This window comes from Bos grunniens, chromosome 17 (assembly GCF_055505025.1).
Source record: "Bos grunniens cultivar Pamir isolate PY7600 chromosome 17, Bosgru_T2T1.0, whole genome shotgun sequence".
Lineage (NCBI taxonomy): Eukaryota > Metazoa > Chordata > Mammalia > Artiodactyla > Bovidae > Bos > Bos grunniens.
The window spans coordinates 62,645,636-62,662,116 of NC_141181.1; the positions used below are offsets into that span (position 1 = coordinate 62,645,636).

A 16,481-nucleotide genomic window follows, 5' to 3' on the forward strand; every position below is an offset into this window, starting at 1 on the left:
TTGCCAGTGTTACCACTGCTTTTGTGGAGGAGGGGGCTTCTGTAGACCCTTATTTTGACCTTTTGGAAGTGCTTCCCATTTTCCCTCTTCACTTGATATGAAGCCAGATGAATGCAGTGTTAATGCAAAGCCTCTTTAGTTCCACAGTAGTATTTAAGCTTACTAGGTGCTTTTGTGTGCCACTGTGATTCATTCCTTTCCGTTGCTGTACTCCTCTGTTTCTCTGTGTGGGTCTGTCACAATTTAACGTCCATTGTATTATCTGTGAATACAACGTGGAGTTCTTTTGGAATACTGTGAAGTATGCTTCTGTGTCCATTATTATCTAGTCAGAGGACGCAGATGTCAGGGTAGAAAGGTCAAGGGTATTCAGTATATGCTGTTTCAAAGTGGCTGCCAGTTTACATTTCTAAAGCAATTGATGAGAGTTTCCACTGTTCCACGGTAATACTTGGAATTTCCTTCTTCTGTAATCAGTCTTGTGAGTGTATAGTGATATCTCTCTACGGCTAGATAAGCTGCATTTCTCTGAATACTAAAGAGATTGGACACCTTCACAAATGGGTTCGGGCCCATCTTTTGCATTTTGACTCCACTGGAATAAGCTTTCACCCCCATGCATCCATCCAAACTGCCAGCTCCGGGATGTCAGTGGATAAACAACTCTCCGTTGTCAAATCAAATGATCAACATGAGGCCCTCAGGCTATGGACCTACCAGCAACTTTTAAAGATAATGGGTGGGTTCTGACTTGCTTTTTAAAAGAATCACTCTGTCTGCTGGGTGGAAAATAGACTACTGTGGGAGCAGAGAAATCAGGTAAATACTTGTGCATTTGTCTAGGAGACAGTGATGGTGACACAGGCTCCACTCCTTACCAACTCTAGAGCAGAACTCTCCAGCCTCTGTTTCTTCGTATTCACGATGGAGTCTCATATTGTGCACGGGAGGATGAAATTAAGGGTGCGTGTAGAGTACTTAGCACCGTGTCAGTGATGTTACGTGTGCTTGGGGGTATTGCTCAGGGGTAGAGCATCTGACTGCACACACTGTCTTGCGTAGAGTTGGTGATGTTACATGTGCTTTGTTCTCTCTTTACACACAGTTGACCCCCCTCCAAAGCTCTGTTTCTTTAGACTGTCAATCAGCAATATATTAACTTAAAAATCAGAAATAAACATAAGTGGAAAAACAGAAAAAAAAGCAATAATTATTAATTCCAGCTGAACTCCACTCTAGACAAGGTTGTCTCTTGCCTAAGGGCTCTCCTTCCCTCATGCACCACCCCCATGCATCCAAGGTGATCAGATCCCCCTGGAGCAGATGTAGCCCCTTCCAAGAGAGCCGCAAAATAAAGAAGCCCCAAGGACTAGGCACTATGGAGTCTGAAGTGATGCTTCTTAAAATAGCTTTTTATTTAAAATCATTTCCTATTCATGAATAGTAATTGTTGAAGCAAATTAGATTACTGAACAGATAACATTCTTTAAATAATACGTATGAGTGGGATGAATGATCCTGTGATAATCTTAGGTGCAAATAATAGTGTATATCAAACAGTGCAGATGGAAGATAGTATGCTGTGAACAGTAATTTCAGGTCAGAAATTGGCCCAACTAAAAGATGACATTGATGAGTATGATTCATGAGGAGAACTTACATAAAATTGTTTCGTGAAATGAGAAAAAAGCGAAAGTGTAGAATATTTTACATATGAGTTCACATATGAATATATAACCAAATTAATAAAATGAATACTGAAAACCTTGTCATCCTGTTCCTATGTTGTTATGTTTCTATAGACTATCCCTGTCAGAGTTACAGGGTCCATCAGTTGTCACTTCACCTTTGCTTCTGTGAGTGCCTTATTCCCACTCAGTGCTTGAGACATTTGATACTTTTGAATTCTTCCTCCAGTACACTTCTGCCTTTGGTTATCCTTGTCCTTCACCTGCTGCCTCTTATGATGCTGGCTGTCCTGGTGGTGAGGCCTCCGGTGGGGGCGCCTCCGGTGGGGGGGGCGCCTCCGGTGGGGGGGGCGCCTCCGGTGCGGGGGGCGCCTCCGGTGGGGGTGGCGCCGGTGCGGGTGCCTCCGGTGGGGGTGCCTCCGGTGGCGGTGCCTCCGGTGGGAGTGGCGCCGGTGTGGGTCCCTCTGGTGGGGGTGCCTCTGGTGGGGGTGGTGCCTGTGTGGGTCCCTCTGATGTGGGTGCTTCCGGAGGTGGTGCCCCCGGCGGCGATGGCTCTGGTGGCGGGCCCTGCTCTGGTGGCGGGCCCTGTTCTGGTGGGGGATCCTGCTCTGGTGGGGGGCTCCCTTCTGACCCCTCTTGTATCCCCACTGGGAGGAGCTCCATTATGAATACCTCACTACTGGTTTCCTCTGTAGTCTCATCTGAGATACCCCCTGGGGTCTCTACTGATTCAATTCCAGTCCTGAGGCTAATAAATAGTATTGCAATTATCAAAAGTACTAAAAGTAGTGAAGGGACTATGAAAACAACGTTGCCAATACCTTGAATCTCATAACTGCGTCTCTTTGGAGTTTCACTTTCACCTCCACTTGAAAGCTGAATTGATATCCTAGGAGGACCACTGTCTACACTACCACCTTCTCCTGGATCTTTGCAGTCGGGGGGCGCATAGCCATCCTCACAGTGGCAGTGCCTAAAATTGTTGCAAACTCCTTTCCCGTTACACAGTTCTGTTGTCTCACAGTTGTACCCAAGTGAGGTGTAATCAGTACACAAGTGATTCATGCAGACTTTGTGTGGGGCACAGAGAGTGCCAGTGTGTGCATCTCCATCATCAGGGACATCAGCAGTGCCATAGGCATCCATGCTCCAGCACCAGTCATCTTTGTGAGCGACCTGGATCAGTGTATGATTGGGTTTGAGTTGTGGTATCTCTCTAACATTTGTACATATAAGTTTGCCACAAAATATGTTATCATCTGCACACTTCAGATATGTTAACCTCGGTGAGCTGGTGGTACCACAGTTTCCAAACCGGTCCCCTCTTGTGTTCATTGAAACGTAACACATTTCTGGGGCAGACCTTGCAGGGGACCCGTATATATCCATGCATTGATTGTCAGGGTTCTTACACCGACCTCCAGCACAGTAGTGAATTCTGTCACACATGGTACCATCTAGCTTATAGCTGTCTCTGGGACATTCTCCCGAGGAACCATTACAATACTCTGGGAGGTCACACTCTCCCAGAGCAGCACGGCACATGAATCCCTGGTATCTCAGGCGACATTTATCACAGCAGAGTCCGTCACTACATTCTGCATGCTCTCTCAGCTTACATCTGGTGTCACAGCATGGGTGCCTTTCACAGTTAGAACCACAGTCACACTGCTCAGGTCCTTCTACAATGCCATCGCCACAGCGGGAAGCCCTCCGTAAGCGGCCTTTGTGCCCAGGCTTGTTGAACAGGCAGGCCCCCTTGTGTTCCCAGAGGAACCGGTGGAAGAAGTCAGAGCTGCAGTTGCTGAAGCCACTTTCTTTAGTGATGTTTTCACGCATGAGGCAGAAGGGCCGGTCTTTACAAATGCAGGCCGGATGGTCGTGCCGAATACCCAAGTTGTGTCCAAGCTCATGGACCATGAGCGCTGCAAACAGGAGGACATCCTCGTGGTGGAAGGATTCCACGGCTGCCGCAAAATCACTGGAGCAGGCACCACTGAGAAATGCCTGCCCCGTATCCTCTCTAGGATGCTGTCCCACGATCATGTGGGCAACATCATGCTTCACACGATGGAAGAGCTTCTCTTGTCTCCAGCTGTTGAAATTCCTGAGTGCAACTTGCAGGTCCACGGGGACCTCTGTGAGGTCCCCCTCCGTCCAAATCTCCATTCCAGCCAGCACCACCTCTGTGTTTATTCCCCTTGTGAAGCTGTTGGCCAGAGCGATGATGTCCATTACTCTCTGGACTGTCTGATTGACGTCACTGCCCCACATTTGGAACCGCTGGTTGTTGACCACGACAAACATCTCCACGTACTTGGTATGTGACCACAAGTCGGATGGCACCTGCCAGCTGTGAGGCTTGCCGCTCTCTGGTCGCCGGCTGGTGGACGCCACTTGGCTGTCTTTGGACGTGACGCCACAGGAGACTCGAGCTTCGTGGGCCATGGCGTACAACAGGTGTTCAAACCGTTTGGAAGAGTGCACGGGCTCAAGGCCATAGGATTTTCCCTCCTTAATCAGGAGGCCCCTGAGGCCTGAACAGGTGTTGACAGAAACAAAAGAACCTGGGACTCCTTCTATGTAGCCTTCGTAGTGACAGTCCCGCGAGATGAGAGGCATTTCTTGCCCCAGGATGCCATCGTGGTAGCTGAAGACCGGGAAGTTATCCACAAAGTAGTCTGTCTTCAGCGTCAGGTGAATCAGCTGCCTCTGGCCCTGCATAAATAGCACATAGGAGAGCTTTTCCACTTGGTCTTCCCTTCCTTCCACTGTCAGACTCTTGGGAATGACTACTTCATAGGAAGAGTGATGTGGTGAGCCCAGGTCACAGTACAGGCTTGGCAGAGAAATCAGTACCAAGAACAACAGGATCCCCAACCTGGCACATGAAAGTCCTGGCACCAGGGCCAGCCTCAAGCCCTTCATGTGAGGAGCCCAAGTTTGAAGCACTCTGATAGCCTCAGACATAGCCAGTTGCCTTTTCCATAGAGAAGGCAGTACAGAGGCAGAGTCTCTCACAGACGCTGCCACTGACATGGCCCTAGTGAATCAGTTGATGATGCAGGGCTTGTGTCCAGCAGCAGCAGCAGCTCTCCCTGACACACAGACCCTCTGTCACAGGTACTCACTTCAGATCTATGCTGGCTGCACGCAGGGCGGCTCTTGCCTGCCTCTCAGAGGTCAGCCTCTGGCTGTGTCCTTTCTAGTCTTTTGGATCTCTCTGTTATGCTTCAAATAGTCTTTTCTCTGTGACTTCCCTCCACACCCTCAACTCCAGTGGTTAAGATCTTCCTGACGTTAGGAAGAGCTGTAATCATGAAGAGGGACTGCAGACTCTAAAATGCAAGACTGTACCTTGAGAAAGGAAACAAAACCTCCATGTCTTCTTGAGTTGGACCGCATGGAACACCCCTCCCCCACTCTCCCATCGTCCGTTGCTCAGCTGACTCCTAATGTTCTAGACCAGGAGGCTTGGACGTCTTCAGTGGGCACGCTCCATTGCCCGTTTCCTCTCTCCTAAAGCTCTTGTTCTGTATCACATGGAGATTGTAACTAGATGTAACATGGCATTATAGATGCGATGCACAACAGACCAATCTGTTAGATAAAGCCAGTGTGGTACCTGCCTTGTGCCCCCAGATAGATAAACCCCAGTGTGCTGGTCACCCGTGGGACAAATGACATTCCCTACTTTTAAGAAAACATCATCAGAATTCAGTTTCTCAAGTTCTGTTTCTAACACAGTGTGTATTTATGACACTAAAAGTGTGTATGGGAGATGCCAGCAGAGCAGTCTCCCCGTTGTGCAGTTATCATGGGAACCTTGGTGGTAAGTATCTCCAGACCTATTACCATTCTTGGGCTGGTCTTGGCAGAGCAGTATCTTAAGACCATGCCTGTTGAAGACTAGGAATCCTGAAGTCTCCCCTGTGTTCGTATATGACTTCCATGTGTTCAGTGGCCACTTCTGTTTGTTCCTCCTTATACACTCTCCCAGGTCTAGAAGAGTGCTTGTTCAAGAGTAGACGAACAAGAATTATTGAATGACTAAATAGCTCCCAGGTATGGTTGCTGTGGTGTCTCACTTGCTGTATCTTCTGTGTTTCTACTCGGCTTCGTGCCTGCCCTGAATATCTGTAAATGTCTTCAGAAAAACGCACGAAAACCTTGCTGGCACAGACATGATCTCAAAATGTACTTCTTTCTACGTTTTGCTGTCCAGTTCACTCTCCTAATTTCTTCTGGCCTCATATTTCACTGAGAAAAATATTAACAGAAGCAATCAAAAGGATGCCTCCACATATGAACATTAGCTGAGTCCACCACCTGTATCTAAATGCTCCCCCCACTATCGTGAATAAATTGTCCTTGCTCCCGTCTAAGACCAATCCTTTTACTTGTGTGTGGGGTGTCCTTCCCTTTTAATTTCTCATGGACTTCATTCACTCTTACCTTTCTCCCTTCTCTCTTTTACATCTTGGGCATCTGTTTGTCCGCTGGATCCAGTCTTACTATTTGCTGTAATTTCTGACCTTTATAAAACCATCCCTCTCAGCCCACAGCACCTTCCAGTCACCATCTAGTTTCTCCTTTTCTGTTTCACAGTGAAATTCTTTGAAACAGTGTAGAGACATTCTGTTCCAGTACCACTCCTTTCTTTATTTTCTCAAATGTTTTTTATTTTGATCCGAACACAGTCACAAAATATGCATAGAGCATAAATGTGCTTTTCAGTGAATTAGTATTAAATAAAATGAGAAAGGCAGTACCTTTGATCTCACATATCTGAGGTTCCACAAAGAGCCAAGGTCATGGAGACAGAATGTAGAATACAGGTTACCCTGGGTAGGGAAGTAGAGGAATGGGGAGTTCTTGCAGACTTTCAGTTTAGGATGATGAAAAATTCTGGAAGTGGATATTGATGATGGTGGCACAACAACATGAATGAACTTAATACCAGTGAACTGTGCACTTCAAAATGGTTAAGATGGTTAATTTAATATTGTGTGTATTTTACTGAAAAAGAGAGAAATAGCAAGGAAGGGAGGGAGGGTGAGAGAGAGAAACAGCTGTGTTAAGTACAGCCCTGATGAGGTAATCAGTACTTTTAGCTTCTTAGAAGTCACCTGCGTGCCATTGCCAATCTCATGCCCTCCTGCTTCAGAGAGATCATGATCTTGTCTTTTACGATACCTACTTCCTCATCTTCTTTATTATTTTGGTTCCTAAATGTGTGCATCCTCAAATTATATCATTTTACTTTAGTTGTCTTTTAATAACAGCTTTATTGAGATATAAAGTCACATACCAGAATGCTCATCCTTTAAAGTGTACAATTCAGTGGTTTGTAGTATGATCGAAAAGTTATGCAGTCATCACCACAAGCAATTTTGGAACATTTTCCTCATGCCAAAATAAAACTCCCATGTCCATTAGCAGTCGCTCTCCACTCTCTGCTCCCTGCAGCCCCTGGTCACCGCTACTCTCCTTCCTATCTCTATGATTTTGTCTATTCTTGACAATCCATAGCAATGGATTCCTATATTATAGTTGTAGTCCTCTGTGGTTGGCTTATTTCACCTCACATAAAGTTTTCAAAGCTGTATCATAGCAGATACCAATAGTTTATTTCCTTTGGGCAAAATAACATTTTTTTAATATTGATATATCATAGTTTTTGATTCATCAATTATGAACATCATGTGAATGCAGAGTTCCAAAGAATAGCAAGAAGAGATAAGAAAGCCTTCCTCAGCAATCAGTGCAAAGAAATAGAGGAAAACAACAGAATGGGAAACACTAGAGATCTCTTCAAGAAAATTAGAGATACCGAGGGAACATTTCATGCAAAGATGGGCTTGATAAAGAACAGAAATGGTATGGACCTAACAGAAGTCAGAAGATATTAAGAAGAGGTGGCAAGAATACACAGAAGAACTGTACAAAAAGATGTCCCCGACCAAGATAATCACGATGGTGTGATCACTCACCTAGAGCCAGACATCCTGGAATGTGAAGTCAAGTGGGCCTTAGAAAGCATCACTAAGAACAAAGCTAGTAGAGGTGATGGAATTCCAGTTGAGCTATTTGAAATCCTGAAAGATGATGCTGTGAAAGTGCTGCACTCAATATGCCAGCAAATTTGGAAAACTCAGCAGTGGCCACAGGACTGGAAAAGGTCAGTCTTCATTCCAAAGAAAGGCAATGGCAACGAATGCTCAAACTACCACACAATTGCACTCATCTCGCACGCTAGTCAAGTAATGCTCAAAATTCTCCAAGCCAGGCTTCAGCAATACGTGAACCGTGAACTTCCAGATGTTCAAGCTGGTTTTAGAAAAGGCAGAGGAACCAGAGATCAAATTGCCAACATCCGCTGGATCATGGAAAAAGCAAGAGAGTTCCAGAAAAACATCTACTTCTGCTTTACTGACTATGCCAAAGCCTTTGACTGTGTGGATCACAACATACTGTGGAAAATTCTGAAAGAGATGGGAATACCAGACCACCTGACCTGCCTCTTGAGAAACCTATATGCAAGTCAGGAAGCAACAGTTAGAACTGGACATGGAACAACAGACTGGTTCCAAATAGGAAAAGGAGTACGTCAAGGCTGTATATTGTCACCCCGCTTATTTAACTCATATGCAGAGTACATCATGAGAAACGCTAGGCTGGAAGAAGCACAAGCTGGAATCAAGATTGCCGGGAGAAATATCAATAACCTCAGATATGCAGATGACACCACCCTTATGGCGGAAAGTGAAGAGGAACTCAAAAGCCTCTTGATGAAAGTGAAAGAGGAGAGTGTAAAAGTTGGCTTAAAGCTCAACATTCAGAAAACGAAGATCATGGCATCTGGTCCCATCAGCTCAGGGGAAATAGATGGGGAAACAGTGGAAACAGTGTCAGACTTTATTTTGGGGGGGGGTTCCAAAATCACTGCAGATGGTGACTGCAGCCATGAAATTAAAAGACGCTTACTCCTTGGGAGGAAAGTTATGACCAACCTAGACATTACTTTGCCAACAAAGGTCCGTCTAGTCAAGGCTATGGTTTTTCCAGTAGTCATGTGTGGAAGTGAGAGTTGGACTGTGAAGAAAGCTGAGTGCCGAAGAATCGATGCTTTTGAACTGTGGTGCTGGAGAAGACTCTTGAGAGTCCCTTGGACTGCAAGGAGATGCAGCCAGTCCATCCTAAAGGAGATCAGCCCTGGGTGTTCTTTGGAAGGACTGATGCTGAAGCTGAAGCTCCAATACTTTGTCCACCTGATGCGAAGAACTCACTCGTTGGAGAAGACCCTGATGCTGGGAAAGATTGAAGGCGGGAGGAGAAGGGGACAGAGGATGAGATGGTTGGATGGCGTCGTCAGCTCAATGGACATGAGTTTGAACAAGCTCCGGGAGTTGGCTGATTGACAAGGAAGCCTGGCGTGCTGCAGTCCATGAGGTTGCAACTTAGCGACTGAGTAACAACAACAACCGCTCACATAATTTGCCCTTTTAAAACAGGGTGTCTTGTTGAGTTGTAAGAGTTCTAAATGTTTCATGGGTACTAGCTCACCTCCGTCAGTATGTAATTTACAAATGTTTTCTCCGATTCTGTGGGCTTTTGCACTTTCTCAATGGTTACCTCTTAGAGTGGAAAATTATCTCATTTTTTTCTTTGGATTTTTTTCATTCTGTTAAAACATTCAGAATATAAAATTTTCCATTTTAACCAATTTTAAGTGTACACGTCAGTGGTACTAAGTAACGTCCCTGTTGTGCTACATTCAGTTCAGTTCAGTCGCTCAGTTGTGTCCGACTCTTTGCGGCCCCGTGAACCGCAGCACGCCAGGTCTCCCTGTCCATCACCAACTCCCGGAGTCCACCCAAACCCATGTCCTTTGAGTCGGTGATACCATCCAACCATTTCATCCTCTGTCGTCCCCTTCTCCTGCCCTCAATCTTTCCCAGCATCAGGGTCTTTTCAAATGAGTCAGCTCTTCACATCAGGTGGCCAAAGTATTGGAGTTTCAGCTTCAACATCAGTCCTACCAATGAACACCCAGGACTGATCTCCTTTAGGATGGACTGGTTGGATCTCCTTGCAGTCCAAGGGACTCTCAAGAGTCTTCTGCAGCACCACAGTTCAAAAGCATCAATTCTTACCACTGTCCATCTCCAGGACTCTTTTCGTTATGTAAAAATGAAACTATGCTCATTAAAGTATAAATCCCCATTATCTTCTTTCCCTTAGCCCCTAGCAACCTCTATCCTACTTTCTGTCTGTATGATTTTACTACACAAGTACATCATTTAAGTGGAATCTGACAGTATTTGTCTTCTTGCGACAAGCTTATTTCACTTAGCATAATGTCCTCAAGATCCATCCATGTTGTGGCAGTTTGCAGACTTTCCTCTTTTTTATGGGTGAATAATATTCCATTGTATGTACAGCCCACCTTTCGCTTCTCCATTCACCCCTCTGTGGGCACTCAGGTTGCTTCCACATTTTAGCTGTTGTGAATAATGCTGCTCTGAACATTACATGTATGGACATACAAAGCTCTCTTTGGGATCCTGCTTTGCATCCTTCTGGGCTTATACCTAGAAGTGAACTTGCTGGATCACATGGTCATTCTATTTTTAATATCTTTCAGGAGCTACCATACCATTCCACAGCAGCTGTAGCATTTTACCTTCCCACCAGTAGGGCACAAGTGTTCCAGTTTTCTCCACCTCCTCTCCAACATTGTTCTTTTCTGTTTTCTTTTGTTTTTGTAGTGGTCATGCTAATGGATATGAGGTGGCATCTCATTGTAGTTTAGCTTGACATTTCCCTAAGGATGAGTGACATCGAGCATCTTTTCATATGCGAAAGGTCATTTGTGTATCTTCTTTGGAGAAATTTCCATTTGAGTCCTTTGCCCATGTTTTGAATCAGGCTGTGTGGTTTTTTGTTGTTGAGTTTTAGGAGTTTTCGCTATGTATTTTGGATAGTAGTTCCTTATCAGATATATGATTGGCAACTGTTTTCTCTCATTCTGTGGGTGGCCTTTTCACTCTGTGAATATATAGTAATTTTGGATGCACAAAATTTAAGTATTTTCCTAAAGTCCATCTTGTCTGTTTTTCTTCTGTTTCTGTGCTTTTGGTGTCATAGCTGAGAAACCTTTGCCAAATCCAGTGCTGTGAAACTTTTGCCTTACGCTTTCTCCTATGAGGTTTATAGGAACACAGGTTTCCTGAATGGGGATTCTCCAGGAGCCTGCCAGACACGCAAACTAGTAGTCATGCTATGGGTAGGCTTTTGAGGGAGCTCCAGACCGTTCTGTCCATTCTACCAGGCTGCCTGTTTTCACAGCCGTTGCAGTTGAGACGATGCAGTTGAGCTGTACTTGAGATGACTCGTGGGCACCTGAGGAGAAGGCTATGGGAGTTGGGTAGTTAAAAGTTCACACACCTCACTGCTCTCACCAAGATTGAGCTGTTTTGTTGTTGTATGACCTAGACAGTTTCCACACTTGCAAAAAAGTTGACTGTGACTGTTTTTGCCAGTGTTACCACTGCTTTTGTGGAGGAGGGGGCTTCTGTAGACCCTTATTTTGACCTTTTGGAAGTGCTTCCCATTTTCCCTCTTCACTTGATATGAAGCCAGATGAATGCAGTGTTAATGCAAAGCCTCTTTAGTTCCACAGTAGTATTTAAGTTTACTAGGTGCTTTTGTGTGCCACTGTGATTCATTCCTTTCCGTTGCTGTACTCCTCTGTTTCTCTGTGTGGATCTGTCACAATTTAACGTCCATTGTATTATCTGTGAATACAACGTGGAGTTCTTTTGGAATACTGTGAAGTATGCTTCTGTGTCCATTATTATCTAGTCAGAGGATGCAGATGTCAGGGTAGAAAGGTCAAGGGTATTCAGTATATGCTGTTTCAAAGTGGCTGCCAGTTTACATTTCTAAAGCAATTGATGAGAGTTTCCACTGTTCCATGGTAATAATTGGAATTTCCTTCTTCTGTAATCAGTCTTGTGAGTGTATAGTGATATCTCTCTACGGCTAGATAAGCTGCATTTCTCTGAATACTAAAGAGATTGGACACCTTCACAAATGGGTTCGGGCCCATCTTTTGCATTTTGACTCCACTGGAATAAGCTTTCACCCCCATGCATCCATCCAAACTGCCAGCTCCGGGATGTCAGTGGATAAACAACTCTCCGTTCTCAAATCAAATGATCAACACGAGGCCCTCAGGCTATGGACCTACGAGCAACTTTTAAAGATAATGGGTGGGTTCTGACTTGCTTTTTAAAAGAATCACTCTGTCTGCTGGGTAGAAAATATACTACTGTGGGAGCAGAGAAATCAGGTAAATACTTGTGCATTTGTCTAGGAGAGAGTGATGGTGATACAGGCTCCACTCCTTACCAACTCTAGAGCAGAACTCTCCAGCCTCTGTTTCTTCGTATTCACGATGGAGTCTCATATTGTGCACGGGAGGATGAAATTAAGGGTGCGTGTAGAGTACTTAGAACCATGTCAGTGATGTTACGTGTGCTTGGGGGTATTGCTAGGGGTAGAGCATCTGACTGCACACACTGTCTTGCGTAGAGTTGGTGATGTTACATGTGTTTTGTGCTCTCTTTACACACAGTTGACCCCCCTCCAAAGCTCTGTTTCTTTAGACAGTCAAACAGCAATATATTAACTTAAAAATCAGAAATAAACATAAGTGGAAAAACAGAAAAAAAAGCAATAATTATTAATTCCAGCTGAACTCCACTCCAGACAAGATTGTCTCTTGCCTAAGTGCTCTCCTTCCCTCATGCACCACCCTCATGCATCCAAGGTGATCAGATCCCCCTGGAGCAGATGTAGCCCCTTCTAAGAGAGCCGCAAAATAAAGAAGCCCCAAGGACTAGGTACTATGGAGACTGAAGTGATGCTTCTTAAAATAGCTTTTTATTTAAAATCATTTCCTGTTCATGAATAGTAGTTGTTGAAGCAAATTAGATTACTGAACAGATAACATTCTTTAAATAATATGTATGAGTGGGATGAATGATCCTGTGATAATCTTAGGTGCAAATAATAGTGTATATCAAACAGTGCAGATGGAAGATAGTATGCTGTGAACAGTAATTTCAGGTCAGAAATTGGCCCAACTAAAAGATGACATTGATGAGTATGATTCATGAGGAGAACTTACATAAAATTGTTTCGTGAAATGGGAAAAAAGCGAAAGTGTAGAATATTTTACATATGAGTTCACATATGAATATATAACCAAATTAATAAAATGAATACTGAAAACCTTGTCATCCTGTTCCTATGTTGTTATGTTTCTGTAGACTATCCCTGTCAGAGTTACAGGGTCCATCAGTTGTCACTTCACCTTTGCTTCTGTGAGTGCCTTATTCCCACTCAGTGCTTGAGACATTTGATACTTTTGAATTCTTCCTCCAGTACACTTCTGCCTTTGGTTATCCTTGTCCTTCACCTGCTGCCTCTTGTGATACTGGCTGTCCTGGTGGTGGGGCATCCAGTGGGGGTCCTGCTGGTGGAGGAGCCTCCATTGGAGGTCTCTCCTCTGGTGGGGGGCCCCCTTCTGGCCCCTCTTGTATCCCCACTGGGAGGAGCTCTATTATGAATACCTCACTACTGGTATCATCTGTAGTCTCATCTGAGATACCCCCTGGGGTCTCTACTGATTCAATTCCAGTCCTGAGGCTAATAAATAGTATTACAATTATCAAAAGTACTAAAAGTAGTGAAGGGACTATGAAAACAACGTTGCCAATACCTTGAATCTCATTACTGCGTCTCTTTGGAGTTTCACTTTCACCTCCACTTGAAAGCTGAATTGATATCCTAGGAGGACCACTGTCTACACTACCACCTTCTCCTGGATCTTTGCAGTCGGGGGGCGCATAGCCATCCTCACAGTGGCAGTGCCTAAAATTGTTGCAAACTCCTTTCCCGTTACACAGTTCTGTTGTCTCACAGTTGTACCCAAGTGAGGTGTAATCAGTACACAAGTGATTCATGCAGACTTTGTGTGGGGCACAGAGAGTGCCAGTGTGTGCATCTCCATCATCAGGGACATCAGCAGTGCCATAGGCATCCATGCTCCAGCACCAGTCATCTTTGTGAGCGACCTGGATCAGTGTATGATTGGGTTTGAGTTGTGGTATCTCTCTAACATTTGTACATATAAGTTTGCCACAAAATATGTTATCATCTGCACACTTCAGATATGTTAACCTCGGTGAGCTGGTGGTACCACAGTTTCCAAACCGGTCCCCTCTTGTGTTCATTGAAACGTAACACATTTCTGGGGCAGACCTTGCAGGGGACCCGTATATATCCATGCATTGATTGTCAGGGTTCTTACACCGACCTCCAGCACAGTAGTGAATTCTGTCACACATGGTACCATCTAGCTTATAGCTGTCTCTGGGACATTCTCCCGAGGAACCATTACAATACTCTGGGAGGTCACACTCTCCCAGAGCAGCACGGCACATGAATCCCTGGTATCTCAGGCGACATTTATCACAGCAGAGTCCGTCACTACATTCTGCATGCTCTCTCAGCTTACATCTGGTGTCACAGCATGGGTGCCTTTCACAGTTAGAACCACAGTCACACTGCTCAGGTCCTTCTACAATGCCATCGCCACAGCGGGAAGCCCTCCGTAAGCGGCCTTTGTGCCCAGGCTTGTTGAACAGGCAGGCCCCCTTGTGTTCCCAGAGGAACCGGTGGAAGAAGTCAGAGCTGCAGTTGCTGAAGCCACTTTCTTTAGTGATGTTTTCACGCATGAGGCAGAAGGGCCGGTCTTTACAAATGCAGGCCGGATGGTCGTGCCGAATACCCAAGTTGTGTCCGAGCTCATGGACCATGAGCGCTGCAAACAGGAGGACATCCTCGTGGTGGAAGGATTCCACGGCTGCCGCAAAATCACTGGAGCAGGCACCACTGAGAAATGCCTGCCCCGTATCCTCTCTAGGATGCTGTCCCACGATCATGTGGGCAACATCATGCTTCACACGATGGAAGAGCTTCTCTTGTCTCCAGCTGTTGAAATTCCTGAGTGCAACCTGCAGGTCCACGGGGACCTCTGTGAGGTCCCCCTCCGTCCAAATCTCCATTCCAGCCAGCACCACCTCTGTGTTTATTCCCCTTGTGAAGCTGTTGGCCAGAGCGATGATGTCCATTACTCTCTGGACTGTCTGATTGACGTCACTGCCCCACATTTGGAACCGCTGGTTGTTGACCACGACAAACATCTCCACGTACTTGGTATGTGACCACAAGTCGGATGGCACCTGCCAGCTGTGAGGCTTGCCGCTCTCTGGTCGCCGGCTGGTGGACGCCACTTGGCTGTCTTTGGACGTGACGCCACAGGAGACTCGAGCTTCGTGGGCCATGGCGTACAACAGGTGTTCAAACCGTTTGGAAGAGTGCACGGGCTCAAGGCCATAGGATTTTCCCTCCTTAATCAGGAGGCCCCTGAGGCCTGAACAGGTGTTGACAGAAACAAAAGAACCTGGGACTCCTTCTATGTAGCCTTCGTAGTGACAGTCCCGCGAGATGAGAGGCATTTCTTGCCCCAGGATGCCATCGTGGTAGCTGAAGACCGGGAAGTTATCCACAAAGTAGTCTGTCTTCAGCGTCAGGTGAATCAGCTGCCTCTGGCCCTGCATAAATAGCACATAGGAGAGCTTTTCCACTTGGTCTTCCCTTCCTTCCACTGTCAGACTCTTGGGAATGACTACTTCATAGGAAGAGTGATGTGGTGAGCCCAGGTCACAGTACAGGCTTGGCAGAGAAATCAGTACCAAGAACAACAGGATCCCCAACCTGGCACATGAAAGTCCTGGCACCAGGGCCAGCCTCAAGCCCTTCATGTGAGGAGCCCAAGTTTGAAGCACTCTGATAGCCTCAGACATAGGCACTTTCCTTTTTCATATAGAAGGCAGTACAGAGGCAGAGTCTCTCACTGAGACTCTCACAGAGTCAGATGCTGCCACTGACATGGCCCTAGTGATCAGGTGACGATGCAGGGCTTGTTTCCAACAGAAGCAGTTGCTCTCCCTGGCATGCTGAGCCTGGGAAATTTAGCTGTTAGCCCCAGATCTATGCTGGGTCCCTACTGGGTGGGTGCTGCCCAACTCTTGAGTCTTACAGACCTTGGGGCTGTGTTTCTGTTGTTTTTCTCTCTTGGTCTTCAGTGGTTTCCTTACTATATGACCCCCTTCCAACAGCAATGGTTTTAATGGTCTGTGGCTGGTTCCTCTACCCAAGTAGATGGCCTCTAATGGTTTCAAGTCAGTAGTTTTACTCAAGCAAATTATCCTGTCCTCAGCCCAGTCCACACTATTCCTGATATCCATTAATCTGCTCATTCACTGAAACCCAACATTCTGGCAGGAGGTCAGGGGGGAGGGGATGGGGATTCTTTGAGGACCCAGAGCGGGATGATGCTCTTTGTTGCCCACTGCCGCTTTTCCCAGTATCTGCAGCACTGACAGCATTGCTTCTCAGTCCAGTCCTCCTTTGTCAGGGTCAGTTTTTTTTGTTTAATTCAAGCAAACTTCTACATGGGTGCAGAAATTCTCCTTCATTCACTTTTTTCATGACAGATGAGTTTAGACATTTTATATCTGCATATAAACATAATTTTCCTCCAATAAGAAGTATTCTGAATGTATAGACATACTAACTGTTAAATGAAAGAAGCTCAGTTTCACTATGGAGACTAACAAGTGACTAGGATCGAAATTCAGTTTCTCCCAACATAAA

The 16,481-nt window shown here is 45.6% G+C and overlaps 2 protein-coding genes and 1 pseudogene across 6 annotated transcripts in view; 1 reads left to right on the forward strand and 2 right to left on the reverse strand.

Moving 5' to 3' along the window:
• The window catches only part of TMEM116 (transmembrane protein 116), a 120,058-nt gene that overhangs the window by 89,688 nt on the left and 13,889 nt on the right, over positions 1–16,481 (forward strand). The window lies entirely within an intron of this gene.
• Positions 1,392–7,280, reverse strand: LOC147355567 (disintegrin and metalloproteinase domain-containing protein 1a-like). 2 transcript variants are annotated; one of them, XM_086348179.1, is made up of 2 exons: positions 2,242–7,280; positions 1,392–1,991 (listed from the first exon to the last, which is right to left on the reverse strand). In XM_086348179.1, exons 1-2 carry the CDS (start codon positions 4,725–4,727, stop codon positions 1,838–1,840), a joined length of 2,640 nt encoding a protein of 879 aa, XP_086204305.1. In that variant the 5' UTR covers positions 4,728–7,280; the 3' UTR covers positions 1,392–1,837. The 2 variants fall into 2 exon arrangements, with proteins under 2 accessions (XP_086204305.1, XP_086204304.1); XM_086348178.1 differs by having other exon boundaries at positions 1,392–7,280.
• LOC147355568 (disintegrin and metalloproteinase domain-containing protein 1a-like) lies at positions 12,895–15,776 on the reverse strand (annotated as a pseudogene).

Bases quoted from the DNA above. Each gene is read 5' to 3' on its own strand.
- LOC147355567 (XM_086348178.1), bottom strand. From the start codon at position 4,727: ATGTCAGTGGCAGCGTCTGTGAGAGACTCTGCCTCTGTACTGCCTTCT.